This window comes from Enoplosus armatus, chromosome 10 (genome assembly GCF_043641665.1).
Source record: "Enoplosus armatus isolate fEnoArm2 chromosome 10, fEnoArm2.hap1, whole genome shotgun sequence".
NCBI classification, from domain to species: domain Eukaryota; kingdom Metazoa; phylum Chordata; class Actinopteri; order Centrarchiformes; family Enoplosidae; genus Enoplosus; species Enoplosus armatus.
In genome coordinates this window covers 18,423,412-18,440,137 of record NC_092189.1, presented here as the reverse complement: position 1 = coordinate 18,440,137, position 16,726 = coordinate 18,423,412, and the positions used below count along the sequence as shown (strand labels likewise).

At 40.9% G+C, this 16,726-nt stretch overlaps 1 protein-coding gene across 1 annotated transcript in view; it reads left to right on the top strand.

The window, feature by feature from the left end:
• slit3 (slit homolog 3 (Drosophila)) overlaps positions 1-16,726 on the top strand; it is a 225,444-nt gene that overhangs the window by 126,793 nt on the left and 81,925 nt on the right. Inside the window, exon 6 of the mRNA XM_070912750.1 lies at positions 7,706-7,777. Within this exon, the coding sequence (XP_070768851.1) occupies positions 7,706-7,777 (72 nt within the window). The remainder of the gene's footprint in view (positions 1-7,705; positions 7,778-16,726) is intronic.

Sequence of the window (16,726 nt, the reverse complement as noted above, 5' to 3'; positions counted from 1 at the left end):
GCCATCTCGTCCTCATATTGTAACTTGTTTTCCATCTGCCTGCCTTCTCGCTCTCTATTGTGATAAAATTTGATTCATTCTTCCCACTGGGTTCACCCATGCTCAACATCTACACGCTCAGTACAGTAGCACCTTCAGGAGGTTTGGAAGAATGTAATATGTAATTTCTTTAAACAATACAACCGTACAGTATATCAGTGTAAGAACAAATAAGAACCCACCCCATGGCTTTACTTCTTTACCTTTCTCCTTCCTGTCACCCTCTCCTTTCTCTTCTCCCTCGTAAAACGCCTCCACGCTTCACGCTTCCCTACCCACAATGCAGTGCAGGATGGCCGTTTGTTTGAATTATGACTACAGCGCCTTAGAGAGAGGTGAGAACATTGTGTCGGCTGCGTGCACACACACACACACACACACACACACACACACACACACACTGACCTGCACTGTGTGTCTCTGTCATTGCAGATGTTTGCCTTCAGTTGTTTTTATGTTTACCACAATTCCAACAATGGACAACTAGAGCCAGGCATATATCTAGTAAGAGTGTGTTTGAAAATTTACAAAAAAAGATTAATAACAGGCTTCCTTTTGATAGCAGAACATCTATAAATGAAGGTGACACCCAGAGCGATAATGCACACACGTTCACCATGTCATTTCTTCCCCATCCAAGCACACTCTGCCTTGCACCAATATGTAAGGAATAATGGGGGAAAAGACAGAAGACACAGCAGACAGCTTGCTGAAATTGTTTACTCAGATTCCCATCATTCTTTGCACTACACCAACCCCCTACACTCTTGCTTAAATGGCAGGATGTGGCTAATTCATTAAAGGTCGTGACCAACTGAGACAGGGAGGGAGAAAATGTCAATAGCTCTTTCTGAATTGTAACATATTTAGCTAGACAGTTTCCCCCTAACAGTTGCATTTTTCATCTCAGTGATAGGATTGTGGTTCAGTTTTGATGTAGTTTCAGAGACACCACATACACTTCTGTATGTTTTCCCATAGAGAGTCAAATCAAATCTTTTTTTGCACGGTTACCAGGTTGGATATGAATTTTAACATTAGACAAACGTGTTTCCATCTCTGTTACTGTTCAATTCCCATGCTAACAGAGTTAAAAAGTTGTAAATCCACTTCAAGCTAATGTAAGTTTATATTCACTTTGTCTAATTCGATATGCAAATAAAGATGGACCAGGATGGAAAGCCACTTGGTGTCCTTGACAGCATGAACCAAGGTCAGTCTGGAACACAGCAAATAGAGCTGGATTTATTAATTATGTGAACAACATGACATGGCTTCCTGTACCCTTGAATATCACTAAAAGCAGAATCATTTACAAGTCAAAACCTATCCTGTATTGTACAAATGACTGCATGAAGGCTACATGCAGCGGCAGCCATTGCTGATGTCCATCCACCCTGCATTAATCTACATCAGCAGGACTGCAGGTTTTCCCAGCGTTTGCTCTTGGAGATGAATCAACAGCACAGCGAACCGGCATCAATTGTCTCACTCACAAACACGTTAGTGTCATAATGTTATGTTGAGGAGACAGGAAGAGGTGATGAGAGATATATAAAAGTAAATGGAAAGATTTAAAGAGCATTAATGGCAGAGATAGAGAAAGAGAGAGAAGGGGAGTCATCTAATCAACTTTTCATTCTTCACTTCTACATTCCCGCCACATCCTTCCTTAATCCACTCATCTCTCACCCCTCCTGTGGTCTTCGATCTTTTGCTTTTTCTTTCCGTCCATACATTTTTTCCAATTTGTTTACCTTTTGGCTTTTCAATCTCCGACCTCCTTCTCCTCTAGTACTATTTTGGTCCTTTGCCTTCCTCTCCAGGGGACCACCATTTTTCTTTTATTTCTTTCATTTCTCCAATCTCTTATTTTACCCAATGTCTTGTTGCATGTCTCCCCTCTGACTTCATTCCTCAGCCCTTCCTTCTATTTTTTCCCAACGTTCACTTTTTCTTTGAATCGTTTCACCAGTTCTGCAGACTCCTTTCTCTCTCTGTTGTTCATTGTCATACCATTCTTTTCTTCCCTCCTTCTGTTTTTCACTTTCAACCCATTCACCCCAGTGACTTTTTATATTTGCTCAGCACTGCTCTTCTTTCTTGGCATGTTTCTATCTAAACGTGCGCTCCGACTAGCTGTAACGACAAGAGACCAATTGATGATGGTGGAGAGAGCTTAGTGGCAGGACTTAGACATTTATGCAAATGTGTGCAGCAGCAATGAATATTTTCAGGGAAGTTTTGGTCACCAAATGTTTTTCAAGACTGTCCTCCCAAGAAAAACAACAGCATCAATCATGTGAGTGCCCACGAAACGACATCTGTTTACTTTTAAGTAACAAAGCCCTCTTGCTGTGACGCTTTTGAAGAGTGACAAAGTCCACGTAGGGAAGAGGTCAGGATGGATGGATGGATGGGTCAACAAAGCATCTGACTTTAACACGGGAGACTGCTGTTTGTTTCCTGTTTCCAATGACAGTCAACGTAGTGATTTTAACCCAAACCATGATCTTTCCTTAAATCTAACCAAGTTGTTGTTGTGCCTAACCAAACCTTAACCATAGCAAGGTCAAATTATAAAATGTATTTATTTTTATATTTATTTTGATTACTAACAGTTTTGAAAGTCACTGACAAATATCATCCTTTTTCTTGTAAGATGAAAATTAGATTTATTTCTTCAGTGTGAGTATATAAATCTGAAATAGACTTTTGGAAAGTTGTTATTTCTGTCATCATTTACCTCACAATGGCCGCATTTGACCAAAACATGCAAAATGATCTATTAAAGTAGTTGCATAATAAAAGAAGCCACGGCACATCATTGTTTATTCAATTTGTTTCCAATATGTCTCCATCACTATTCGTTGTGTAATTTCTTTATCAACTAACCCTAACCCTTCTGTGTCAGGCAAATGGGAAACCGTTCTTTGTCATTTCCAGTCAAAAATTGTGCTGTTTACATTCATTTTCAAATTTGATGAGCATTATTTGTTGATGTGCATTGGATGGAAACCCAGCTATTGTATCCTCTTTCCCTTCCTCAGTCCTTTCATTAATTACTCAGCCGGTAGTGGTGGCTGATGGATTCTGGGGCTGCTTTGTGTGTGTTATGTGTGTGTGTGCACCCCTCTGCTCCAGATGGTAGCAGAGGGAAGCATTGAATCAGTCTGCCAATAGGCCTTATGATAGACATGATTAAACACACTAACTAATTATATGGAAGGAAATTAAATTCTGGACCCCCGGTCTATCCCCTGTAACAAACATCCGTGATCTGAACACATAAAGCACATACACAAGGACTATGAATGCAGTATGATGGTACAAATATAGAGAGCACACACATCCACACAGACACACAAAGTACACCCTCATTCCAGATTGATACCAATCATGTCACTGCTAATCAGGGTGCTTGGTGAACAAAGCTGTCAGAGGAATCCAATCATATCACAGATGATGGAATCGTTTACTGTGGATGAGGATGGAAGATGAAGTACATGGCCGCCAATATAAATCCCTCAGTTATTCTCAATTCTAGGAAAATTACAGATGTGAGGTTTCTGGAGCATAGTGATAATATGTTCTCATAATTATCAAAACACAACCATGTAGAGTTACGTACAGTTGAAGAGTTGAGGACATCTCATCACTTGTCTGACAGTCCTTGACAGCCCGACAGAGTGGTGGGAATACCCTCACATCAAGAAGTCATGAGTGTCACTGGTGACTGGTGGTGTCTGTATTCATGGACATCTTACAACAAGTTCTCACCAAATAACAAAATAGGTCGTTTTTCAGTGCTTCCCAAAATGACCCATACGACCGTTACCAAAATGATAAACATGAGAATTTTCTGATTTGCCACCTGTACAGTTGCGGTTCACTTAAATTTTAGGCAACTAAAAGTTCTTGGTTGGGGGAAGCTCATGGTTAAAAGAAAAAAAACATTGATTGCTGGTAGAGGGCAGGATGTGAACCACAGGATAAATAAAATAACACAGATGAATCAAATAAGACAAAACATAATAGACCTCTTTATTCTCTACAATAGTTCAACCTTATACTTCATATTCAGTGTAACAAGAAGAACACTACTGAAAATATAATTGCTTTAATAACTACAGTCAACTTTGGCAGTGCCATGTGTCTCCATATGGCTGATCAGGCTGTGTGCCAGTTAAAATAACGTGCCTTTTAATTACATAAAACACAAACATGGCACAGCCATATGTTGGTATGGTCCCCCAGACTCATATATTTTAAAGTCCAGTCATTTAACAGATGCTCACACTCACAGCGCCCTTCCATCAAGTAGCCAAAAAAGAAAACATAGCTTTTAAAAAGGGCACACAACGTTATCAGACTATTCTTTTGTACTATTATAAAAGAGAACACTCGTTTAGTGCTCCACATCGATGATACTAGCAATCTTTGCAAATAGTGCTCAATTAATCAAGTTTGGTATGGCAAGGCCGTAAACAACTTATCTCTAAATCACCTTTAAAAAATAATTGCATTGCATCAAAGCAGATCAAAACATCTCATCAGTCTTTGGAAGCCTTTAGAGGGTAGAAAATAATTGTGTTTGGAGCCAAACCTGGCCTGTGGGCACAAATTTGTTTGGTATTTACTGTCTTGAGTCCAAACTGAACTCATGCCAACCGTTAACCACCAGCAGTTGGTCAATATCAGGTAGAAATACATTAAAGCTGGGTTAGCTGTACTGCACAGTAAACTGCTGTCTATGATCCTGTTGTGCACATCAGCCTCTTCAAAATAAGAGTATACTGATCAAACAAAGACAATTACAGTATTTTTGCCTTGTATAGCAGCTTTTCCAAGTTTTGTCTGTGTGTGTAAATGTCAGTTTGGTTCGGTTTGCAAGCTCTTGTTGTAGTGCTGGTTAGAGGAGACAATACTTTTTTATTAAGACAACAACTTTTCTCTTAAGTATGCAGACAACATCATATTTGGGAATGATTTTAGACATTGACTTAAATTTGAATGAACACTCAGACTACATTTTTAAGAAGGCAATGGAAAAGATTGTTTCTTTTAAGGAATTTATTTAGTCTATTATTAGTTTTTATTTTATTCGATTCTCTGTCATCTTACTAAACAAATGACTTTTTATTATATATTAGTGACTGCTGCCGTTTTACTTATATTTAATATTTATTTAAGATGCACTTTCATCCCAACCGTTTATTGTTACAGGCCCACTTATGTATTGTTTTTATCTGATGTATTCTAACCCATGGCAAAGAAAGTTTATGTATGTCTGTGTATGAACTGTGTTCGTCATGTCCCTTTGTTTTATTTCCACTTTTATTACACCAGGTGCTTTGCTTTGAAACCAAAGACACCATGTCAGTGGACAATAAAGATGTCTATTCTATTCTGTTCTGTGATAAAATAGTGATGCTCAAAATGTCTATTTTTTTTACATTCACATCTTGTCTAAAATCACAGCCTTTCTTTGACCTGCTGCTTTTTGAAATGCAGCTTCATATTGAGGTGTGATTGTGGTGTACTATAGTAAATACATTTTTCAGATACTCTGAGGACTTGCATATCCCTCCGATTCTTCTCACACAAACATGCACATATAAAAACAAACCAAAAAATATGTTGCTCCCAAAGCCCCGATGTAATTTCTGTTGCCCTACAGAGGCAACCCAGCTCCTGTTTTGGGAGCCACCTTCCTCAGGGTTAAAAGCTGACATGACTGATGTAACAGGTGCTGCAGTGTGCCGAGCAGACACCAGGGCTATGTAGAGAAGAAGAAAAGGAGATTTAAAAGGTTGATAAAAGAAAACAGGGAGAAGAAATGGATTAGCAATGGATAGATGGTGTGTGAGGAGAGAAAGGGTGAAGGAGAATCAGAGATGAGAGAAGACAAGAGGGCACAGGAGGGAGGGAAAAAAAGGATTATGAATGGAAAGAAGGAGAGAACATGAAAAAATGTAGAAGATGGATGCTCTGAAACGAGGGGATAAAAAAGAAAGAAGTCAAAGAAAAAAAGGATTAGGGATGGAAGGATCTAGTGGAAGAGAGATGAGACGGGGAAGAGGACAAGGAGGAGAAGATTAAGGTGGAGTGATATGCTTTTATCTTCTAGTGTCTGGAGAGCAGACAGTAACTAGCAATGCTGCGTGTCTGTGTGTGTGTGTGTGTGTGTGTGTGTGTGTGTGTGTCCATGAGGGTATTTGTGTTTGTGGACCTTTTATGATTATGTGTGTTTTCCTGTTTGTGTTTTTCTGTAAGTGTGTGTGTGTTTGAATGTTTTTCTGCTAGTGTTTGGTTATGTCTTTTCCTCCATGTATTTATGTGTATCCACCTGTCTGAGTGTGTGTGTGTGTGTGTGTGTGTGTGTGTAACAGTCTAAATGCCACTCATCCTTCCTGGTTGAGTTAAAAAAACAAAAAAACAAGAAGATACTTCTAAATGTCTGCCCTTTGCATCTTTCCATCTGCAATCCATCCATCTGCTCCTCCGCCGAAGAGGAAGAGAGGGGGAGGAGAGACAGAGGAATGGATGGATGCATCGGAGGGAGAGAAAGAAGGACAGACGGAGGGAGGAGTGGAGGTTCTGGGGTTGTTGGGTTCATGGATGGAGGTTTGAATGGTGGTGGGGAGGGGGGTTGAATACCTAGAGTTGAGCAAATTAAAGTAAAAGCAAAGGATAGATGACGGTGGGGTACAGGGTGCATCTGGGAGTCCGGTGAACGAGGCGTTGAGTGAGCTGGGGAGGAGGGGAAGGGTGAGAGAGGGAGAGAGAGAGAGGAAGAGTAGGGTGAGAGAGAGAGAGTGCAAGAGAGAGAGAGAGAGGAAGGAAGGAAGGAGAACGGGAAAGGCAGAGTCGTGACTGTAGGTTGATTTACGGAGGCTTTCCTTTTAATGAAATTGTTTCAGTGACAGAGCCGGTAAAAGGCCCTTAATGGATTGGTTGGCCTAATGTAATGAAATTACTCCCTCTTTCACTACAGAGAGAGGGGGAAAAAAGAATAAAAGAGGACATGGGGAGGAGGGGAGAGGAGGAGGAGGAGGAGGAGGATGGGAGAGGAGGGGTGGAAGAGTAGAAAATGCAATTAATATTTACAGAACAGACAAGCAGGGTGGGCTTTAGTAGCTACGACTCGCTCGCTCTCTTCTTCACTGTGTCTACCTCACTCGTCCCTCTCTCTCTCGGTGGCCAGTGCGCGCTGGGCATGCAGCAGGGGAGGGAGGTGATAGGCTGACGCTAGACAGGCCACTTCAGCGCACCGGTCTCCTCTCTGGCGCTCTCCTTTTTCTCTCCTCCTCTCCTCAGGGCTGGCCATATCAGCGCCGAGGTGAGAGACTTAACCTTAGCTTGTGTGCTATCGTCTGGACTGGGTATCCCTAGAGTGTATGTGTGTGTGTGAGTGTGTCTGGGAGAGAGAGTTAACGCCGGTGTCTCCTACCTGCTACCTTAAGACCACTTACTGGGGTATCACCTCACAGACACACACACCCCAGCATGCACACACACTCATTCACGGAACCTGTCTTTTGTTAGTCCCTCCCCCAGCTGAGCGGACCTTGCATACTTGCGCCTGACTCTCTCCTATCTCTCTCTCTCATCTGTGTGTGTGTGTGTGTCTGTGTGTGTGTGTGTGTTTGTGTGCTCGGTGTAGGCAACTGGACAGCAACCACATCAGCTGCATCGAAGATGGAGCTTTCCGAGCGCTGCGCGATCTGGAGATTCTGTAAGTAGAGAAAAACCCCGGTCTTCTCACTCTGGCTCCTCCATCTCTCTCCTCCTCCTCTTCTCATCCCCTCTTCTCATCCCCTCTTCTCCTCTCTCCCCTCTCTCATGTGTTGTCTGTGAAGCAGGGACCTGTCCTGCGCTCTCCTTCTCTCGGTATCAGCTTTGTTTTGTTTCTTCATCCTTTCATGCTTGTTTTTCCTTTCATGTAAATATTCACGTCTTCCTCTCTTCTCCTCTTTTACTTCCACGTCATCCCTCGTTCTTTCCCCTTCATCTACTTTTCTGTCTCTGTCTTTTTATCTGCTGTACATCTTTAATATAGGAAAAGCTTTAACTTAAAGGTGCTTTTGTTCAGAAAATTTAGTTTCTCTACATGTTTCTGTGTTTGAATTATCTTTTGCAATATCCCTGTGTGTGTGAGCTAAGTGCTTGTGGGTGAAGTGTAGCATACCTGTTCATTCAGCTGCAAATGTGTTGTCCTTGACTTACAAGACACCAATACACACACACACACTCACACAAACACAAAGAGTGTACCTGCCAGCTGCGCTTTCTCTGCACGATGTGTGTTGGTGCATGTGGGTGATTCCCTCTGCATATGGAAATATGTTGATGTTCTTGGTTGTTTGCTTCCAGCTGTGTGTGTGATTGAGTCTGTGTACGCGTGTGAGTGTGTGCGCAAGTTTGTGCGTCTGATCTGTCCACATTTTTAGAGCTGCTCATTTGTCACTATGCTCAGAGGTGTGACTGTCAACTGTGCAGTGTTAGGTTGTGTTGGGAAAGGTGTGCATCATTATACTCAAATGTGTATGTGTGTGTGTGTGTGTGTGTGTGTGTGTGTGTGTGTGTATACGTTTCCATGGTGTGCATTTGCTCTTGCACAGAAGCAGATGCTGTGCTTCATTGTGTGTTGTGCATCTGAACCAATTTTCCAGATTTTTGTGCTAAAATATAAAAACATAAAGGTTTTAGTGTCATGTCTTAATTTTATGAAAAATCGAGCTGGAAAAAGTTAACAAACAGTAATCCTTTCTTTGGCTGGCAGCAGCATTGGTTCATTTGTCTGCAGGGTTGTTGGCAGTACATTCATATTCTGCTGTATGATGCTGAGAGGGGAAAAGGTTAGCGGTATTGTGGCTGAGTATGTTTATTAGAGGGTAAAACTGTATAGCAAATGAGGCAGGGACAAAGAGAAAGAGAGTGAAGCACATAGACAAAGACAGACAGAGGCGAGAAAACAAGACGACGAGACAGCAGAGAGGAAGAAGAATATGACAGAAAGAACGAGAACAGAAAAAGAAGAGAAGGCTGACAGCACTGTCCCAACCTTGTCTGTCTGTCCCACGGTTTTCAGCACATTGAGACAATAATCCAGCTAATTTCATCAGTTAGGCAGCCCAAATGAAGGATAGAACTCTAATTGGTCGCTTCTGGAGGAGAGGAAATCTGTGTCATTATCGCATGAAGATCTACTGTGCCACGCAACAGTGTGTGTGGGACACGGACTATTAAAATCAGAGACCATCTTGTAAAATGCATAAAGTCCCGTGCTAAGGACGTGAGACAAACAAGAGCTGCAGTTTATGAAAAATCAAGTCAAAATCTTTTGGGTACATGTGTTCTATGTGTTCTAACTCCTAAATGATGTGTCAATGAAATCATTGACACCAATTTTGTGCAATTTTGAAATCACTTGAATTCACTTAAAAATATTATATATATATATATATCTATATATATATATAGATAGATATATATAGATCAAGGATGAGGTAAAAAGCATTTTATCATAATTATAAAAGTAAGAGGTTTTTGTAATGTAAAAGCTCAACTGTGTCAGGCACATCTTGATGAGTATCCCGCCGTTGTAGGTGTGATTGTTCTTGGTGCAGTCTGGGGCCACCTAATGTGTTCACATGAATGATTAAAGAGAGCAGAGGATACAGTGGAAAATGGTTCAATACATGGCAGCTTACACTGTGGACCACATTCAGTCCAAAGTCAAATGTCCTCACAGCTCTAACAAGTAATAGAACAAATGTAGAAAAGAAAGCATTTTATTAATGTTTTGTGTTAATATCTTAGCTTGGGTTTATGTGAAATCCTGCAGTTTCTTTATTTAACCACCTTTCGTTCAACCTGTCGTGATTCCCTTTCTACGTTTTCTCTCCTTTTAGTAAAGTTGCCTTTTTTGATTCCCCGCTCTCACTTTTTGCTCAGCGCACAATTGAAGTGATAGGGGGCAGATAGAGGGGGATCGGCAGTGCGAGATACAACATATTAGCAATTCATAAGACTCTGACAGCTGAGTACTCGGCAGGATTTACAATTCACTGTAAATACGCAGCCGTTCCCATTCACAGCAGACAGCATGACAGCACACAGTATATTCACTGAATGTGACGTTTTAATAAAGGCAGGTGTGTGTGTGTGTGTGTGTGTGTGTTTTTGCACGTGTGCAAAGGGCATGAATGACAGTAAGCAATTCTGCTGCTGGACTGATCTTCATTTCAAGCATCTTAACACTAACACACACACACACACACACACACACACTCATGCACAGATGTATAGTGTTCTCGTACTCACACACACACACACACACACACACACACACACACAGGCACAGCCCCATCTGTTCAGTTCCTCGGGTTGATTCCGTGACCGTAGTACAAAATGGGGTGATAGAGATAACAGTGATTGGAGGTCATGTGACTGCACCATCAGGTAGGTGTGTGTGTTTCTGTGTGTGTGAGTGTGCTCACTCCTATCATTGTGAGGACCGGTTTGTGCGTTTTAGACCGTTATAGTGAGAACATTTTGTGTCGGCCGTCTCTAAAGGCTGTCTGCTGGTTAAGAGTTGGTTTTAGGGTTGAGGTTAGGGTTAGTATTGAAATGATTAGTTGATTAATCCATTAATCAATTCATAGTTCATTCATAGGATTTGCTGCTTTTCTCTGTCTGCTTCATATCAGTGTAAATTGCACATCTTTGGGTTTGTGACCATTCAAACAAAACAAGCGATTTGAAGATGTCACCTTGGTCTCTAGGTAATCCCAATCGGTAGTTTGAAGTATTTTCAGACATTTTATAGATGATTAATCAGTTAATTGAAAGAACAATCATCAAATTCATAATAAAAATATTTGCTAGTTGAAACCCTGAGTAGGGTAACCTCTGGGATGAAGCATGTAGTTGTGATGGGGGTTGGTCTCGGGTCTGTGTTTGTGTTTCTTATAAATAATCTACCACTCACAACTGACACACATTTCCATCACCATTACTTGTCAAAAGTGACCAGTAAATACATCATAGAGCTTTAAGAGGAAGACCACTCCAAAAGATGTCTGTCTGCATGTGTGTGTGTGAATGTGACTGTGTAAACATTAGTTAGAAATTGAGTATTGTATAGAGACCGTATGCAGGCTGGCAGGCAAATGGAAACGTGTGTGTGTACATGTGTCTTTTGGCCATTAGTGTGTGTGTGTATGCGTCATGGCAATTGAAAGAAGCACTGCATTGTGCGTGTGTGTGTGCCACTAACGAATCTCCATATGAATTAATCAAGTCATTTTTAATTAGTCGCTGTTTCTTGGTAGACTAGGCTTTATCTCAGCTGCCTAATATGTTTCACAGGAGCAGCGTTGACGAGTCAAAAGCTGAATATTGGGGCGTCAGGCTCATTTTGAAAATGCTAAATGGATTTTAGTCTGTTAGTTTCATTAATCTTATTATAATTGTTCTTTGGAAACGTTAAAATTATGAGACATTTGAAAGGATTGGATTTATAAAATATTTGACAAAAAAAATTAGTGTATGTGCCAATGTGTCTAAAAGACAATTATTTATCTTCGTTGGACAAACAGATTCATTAAGATAGGAATGCATTGTTAAATTACTGCATTTTCATTCATTTTGTTACTTTCATTTTTCATGAACAGAATTGTGAGGACGTAATGTTCTGCAGCACCTTGAGATGTATAGAGCTCTTTCACATGTCAGCACATCCTAAAGCAATGTATGAAATGAAATATAGAATAATCTCACTGAAGTAAATCTGCTGACAGTCTTCTCATTGATTCATGCTGGTCCAAAAGAACACATTTCTAGAGAGAGATTAACAGTTTTCCTGAAGTTCGAATAGCTGTTTCTTTGTATTTCCATTTCACAGAAGAGTTTTGTTTCCTGAAGAGGTTTAAGAAGAAAGACGGATATGACTAAAGACACTTTTACATTCACCATTTCCTTTGATATCCACTCCCTTTACTCATATGTCTGCAGATAGTCTCTTTCTCTCTCACTTCCTCCTCTCTTTCATGGCTGCCAGGATGAAAGTGGAGGATTGGTGTTGTAAAAGCAAGGCAGTGCTGGGCTATGATTTATTTAGACCCAAAAGGACTGCGGTTACTATCCTTTGCTTTTTTTTTGCAAGGAGAGGCAAGAGACAAGAAAGATTTGGGGGGGTGGGGTGTGTTCACAAAATGGAAAAGGGAAGAAGGAGGGATTTGAAGGGAGGGAAAGAAAGGAAGGAGTGTGGTGTCGGTGTTGTAAAAGCAGCCAGTTTCCTGGACATCATTTATTAATCTGCTGTTGGACCTGAGGAGAGAGGGGCGCAGGCGATACAGAGGAAGAGATAGCAAGGGAAGGAGGGAAATCCAGAGATGAGAGGCAGAAGATTGAGAGATATAGGTGGAGAAAAGGAAAGGTAAAAGGTAGGTAGAAAGAGGAAGATAGGAGAGAGAGGGAGAGAGATATCTGAGAGATACATAAAACAGATACAAGATCAGACAAATCTGAAGAAAGACTGGATCAGACAAAAAGATGCAGACGGAAACTTGTCCATTTATTACAGTCAGAAATTGAGACAAGAGAGAGGACAGAAAGAGGTGTAGGACACAAAGGTGTAGAAGACAGCAAAAAAGGGATGAAACAGGAGACTGAAAAGCAGGAAGAAACACTGATGTGATGTTAGCGGTAAAAAAAAAAGACCAGTGATAGAAAATAGATTGAAAGGATCAGAGGGAGGAGAGCAGGGAGGCATTAATTATTGATGGAACAAATGTCTGACTGACTGACTCAATTTGGCCCTTTGTTGTTTCCAGACCACCAAGGCTGTCAGATAGACTCTGAACAGCGTTTCTCAAAGTAAGGATGGAGACCCTGACTGGGTCGCTGGTGTGTTGATCTTTTGGGTCCTTTAGTTTTATCAGCCTGGGTTGAAATGCAAATACGGGCCCCAAATACGGAGTTTATACAGTTTCTAATGCTGTAATTAACATTTTTAACCTTCGGATTCTAAAACTGAGTCGTGTATATTTAAGGCACCCCAGTGGACGGATAAGCAAGCTGAATCTGAAACAGCAATTGCATTCAGTGCATAAATAAACTTAACAGAAAGGCTAAATAGTTGCATTCGATGATTGTCTTGAAAGGTGAGAATCAATATGTTTAACAATCAGTCACAAAGTCACACAGTGTTTCTCTGAATTTACGCCTATATGACATGTTAGAATACGTCATCATAGTGTGGCTTTGAGTCCAACTTTAGCTTTGAGTCCAACTTGACCTCTGCTGCAGGTCATCTCTTCTCCCTCCTTAATATCCGTGCAGTCATTTTCCACCGTCCTGTAATGAAGATAAACTCCATGTCTTCCATAGTGAAAGATTAAAGAAGGAAATCAGCATGCTCTGGTGATGTTAGGTAAGCTTCCATTGCCTGAAGATTGGAGTCTGATGCTGGGAAGTTGCCAGTCAATTTCTGAAAGTAACTCTTTGGCTTGACTGCAAAGGCTTGTGTACTAACAAAACATTACCTGCCAGGACTCACTTTTCGTGACCAAAACAATGAATTAATAAATGCTTTACCCTCCCTGTTCTCCAGTATGTCTGCATTTTGATAGAAAACAGTTTTGTTGAGAGGCACAGGCAGGCAATGTGAGGCTTTATTAATACAGAAACACTGTGTTGGTTTGAACCTCGCGGTCAGAGGGTGCACCATGCACAGCAGGGATGAAGTTTTAGAACAAGCCAAGACCAAAGACTTTATATCACTGTGGAGTTCAAATGTTACTGTTTTGAAACATAAGCCACTGCAGTGTATGCAATGCAGCAATGTATTGATTCATTGACGGACAAATGCAGCAGACATTTGGCATTTACTGTTGTGGGTATCAATTTCAAACGGTGTTGTGTAATTGAAAGCCACACACTGGGTGGGGAAATGAGGGAACACTCTCATGCAGCATCTCTTAACATCAAGCATCAAGGGTGACCTTTGGCAGGGTCTCTGCTCTGCTGGGAGATCCAGCTGAAAGGTGTGATTGATCAGCCCGGTATCTCTGAGAATTACATTAAATTGGATGATTCTGCATTACACAACTTACGTGTATGCCAACTTTATGTAGAGAGGTGACAAGTCAAGATCGAGGTGCTGGATGGGCGCGTTTGACTCTCATGCAGGAGACCGGAGTTTGCATCCCATCACAGACAATAAAAGCGCATGCATGTTCTTTTTAGCTTCTTCTTTAGCTACTGTTTTTTTAGTTTTTTTTTTACATTTCTACATTTTAATAAACTCTTACAAATACACATTGGTTAATATCTCAATACCATATGTTTAGGCAACTAAAACACTTGGTTGAGGTTAAAGAAAGATCATGGATACGGCAAACGAGAAATAAATAATGTTTAAAACAAAACTGAAACAGCAAACAGACCCTTTCAAAAATGGCAACAAATCAAGCGGCCTAACTCAGTGTTATTCTTTGTTTCACCAGACGAGTCAATTCATCGACATTCCTCTCCCTGTGCTCTGTGATGCCCTGCCAGGAATTAGTGGCATTGATTACGTTATATGAAAACATCTGTCGTTTCAAAGGTGTCCGCACTGGTTTGGTGATGGGACACTGATGTGCCAAAACTAGTGTCCTTTAAAGATCAAAAAAACCCTGAAATCTTCTCTCTATCATCCATAAACACCGAGATAGACTCACACATTATTCTTTCACTTAAAATCATGAACAGATTGAGAGCCAGGGTGGCCTTATCATATTTGTCATTAAACACCTATCAGAATCAATTAGAGCCGCACAATATTTCTAAACAAGTGATTTCCCTAATGGCGAATGTTATTGATGCACGACATTGTTTCTTAGTTTTCTTTGTTAACATTAAACAAAAAGATTCATCTTAATTACTTGACAGTCCTTTTCATCTCAACACAAGCTTTTGAAGGCGTCAGATTGGCACTGCTAACATTTCTAAACACATTTTGTCATTTGACTTAATCTGCTGATTATTGGAAACTACAAATACAGAGACTCTTTGCTCTCTGTATCCATCACAAAGGTCAGACCCTGCCCAAAGCTCCATGTCCTGGACTGCTTATATCTAATAAACATATTAGGGGGGTTTGTTTGAGGACATCCCATTGATGCATGACTGAGAAATGTGCTCTGATTAACAAAGAAAACAAAAACAGAGATTTTCCTACTAATATTTCCATTCCATGTTTTGATGGTCAAAGCTGCGATGCCGCCACAAACACATCGAGGGAAACTGGAAGAGGACTTTACTGACAATGCATGACTGAGAAGAGCAACCATGACCGTTAAACTCAACAACTCCACAGTCGGCTTTCCTCCTAATACTGATTCCACCTTTTTTTTTTTTTTTTGAAAGCCTTTGATGGTCAAAGCCGTATGTGCTCAAACTTGTAAGGCTAATAAACACAGCAGAAGTGGAAATGTAATTATGTGATAAACAGTCTTTATATTTGGCAGAGCAGCCGCTCGATTTACTTTGTCGGTTTGATTCCCGAGAATTCCTCGTCTTTGCAATCACGTCAGCACAGATGGTAGGCATTCCTCCTGTAGCGACTAATGACTGTGTGTGCCAGCGTGTGTGTGTGTTTTTACTGTGTGAGAGCTAATTTAATGCTGAGAGCCAGCGTTGAATGCAGGCCAGCCCTCTTCTGCTGTACCCTGAAGTCTTTCCATATATTGTTGTGTTCATTTGTATCAATGAGGAATGAACAATAGCAGGAAAAACTTCCTTTTGTCCCCCAAGTATATATGTTAGAATTTGTTCATGTATCGTTTTTTTTACAACATTTTGTAGCTTAATTAACTACAGTAGCATATTCTGTGTTTCTTTGTGGTCTGCTGTTTTGAGCCCCCAACCTGTAAGCTAATTTCTGTAACCTTCAGCTTCCCAGTAAGTCTCCAATTGAACACCTACTGAAAAATCGTACTGTAGAGCTTATCTTCCAGATTTATTATTCTCTGTTCGGTTGAATTTGTCTGCAGCAGGGCACAATTTGGAGATAGTTTGCATTCACAAGGGCAAACCAATCATTGCTAATGCCCTGCAATGTCTCAATCAATAATATATAATCTATTTTAAAACACTTAGCACATAGCTAACGCCTGATTTGGAATTCCACTGTGTTTTAGCGAGTGTGTCTGCGTGTCTTTGAATGAGTTAATCCAGTTAGCGCACGTGTCTGCCAGGCCACATCAGAATAAATGATGGGTCCCTGTGTGATGATGAATGGTAATTTAGATTTAACATAACTGGACTAACGAGCGCTCTAATGACTCCAAAGCTAGCCTGGACAGCTCTCACTCGACGGGCTCTCGCCTTGCATCCCAATGAGCTGGGAAAGGGCACCAATTTACACACACACACACACACACACAGAGGAAAAACATGCAGAAGTGTTTTAATAAATGCATGCATACACAATCATAAATTCACAAATGGTTCTGGCAGGGGAGCACACACGTACACAGCCCCACACACACACACACACACACACACACACAACGCGCAGGCTGGGGTTGTGGGTGGTGTGCACACATGTATGTATGTTTCCAAGGACTTCATGAGTAGTGGAGAGCAGCGATGTCAGGCTAATATGAAGCTGATTAATTAATCATTATTCATA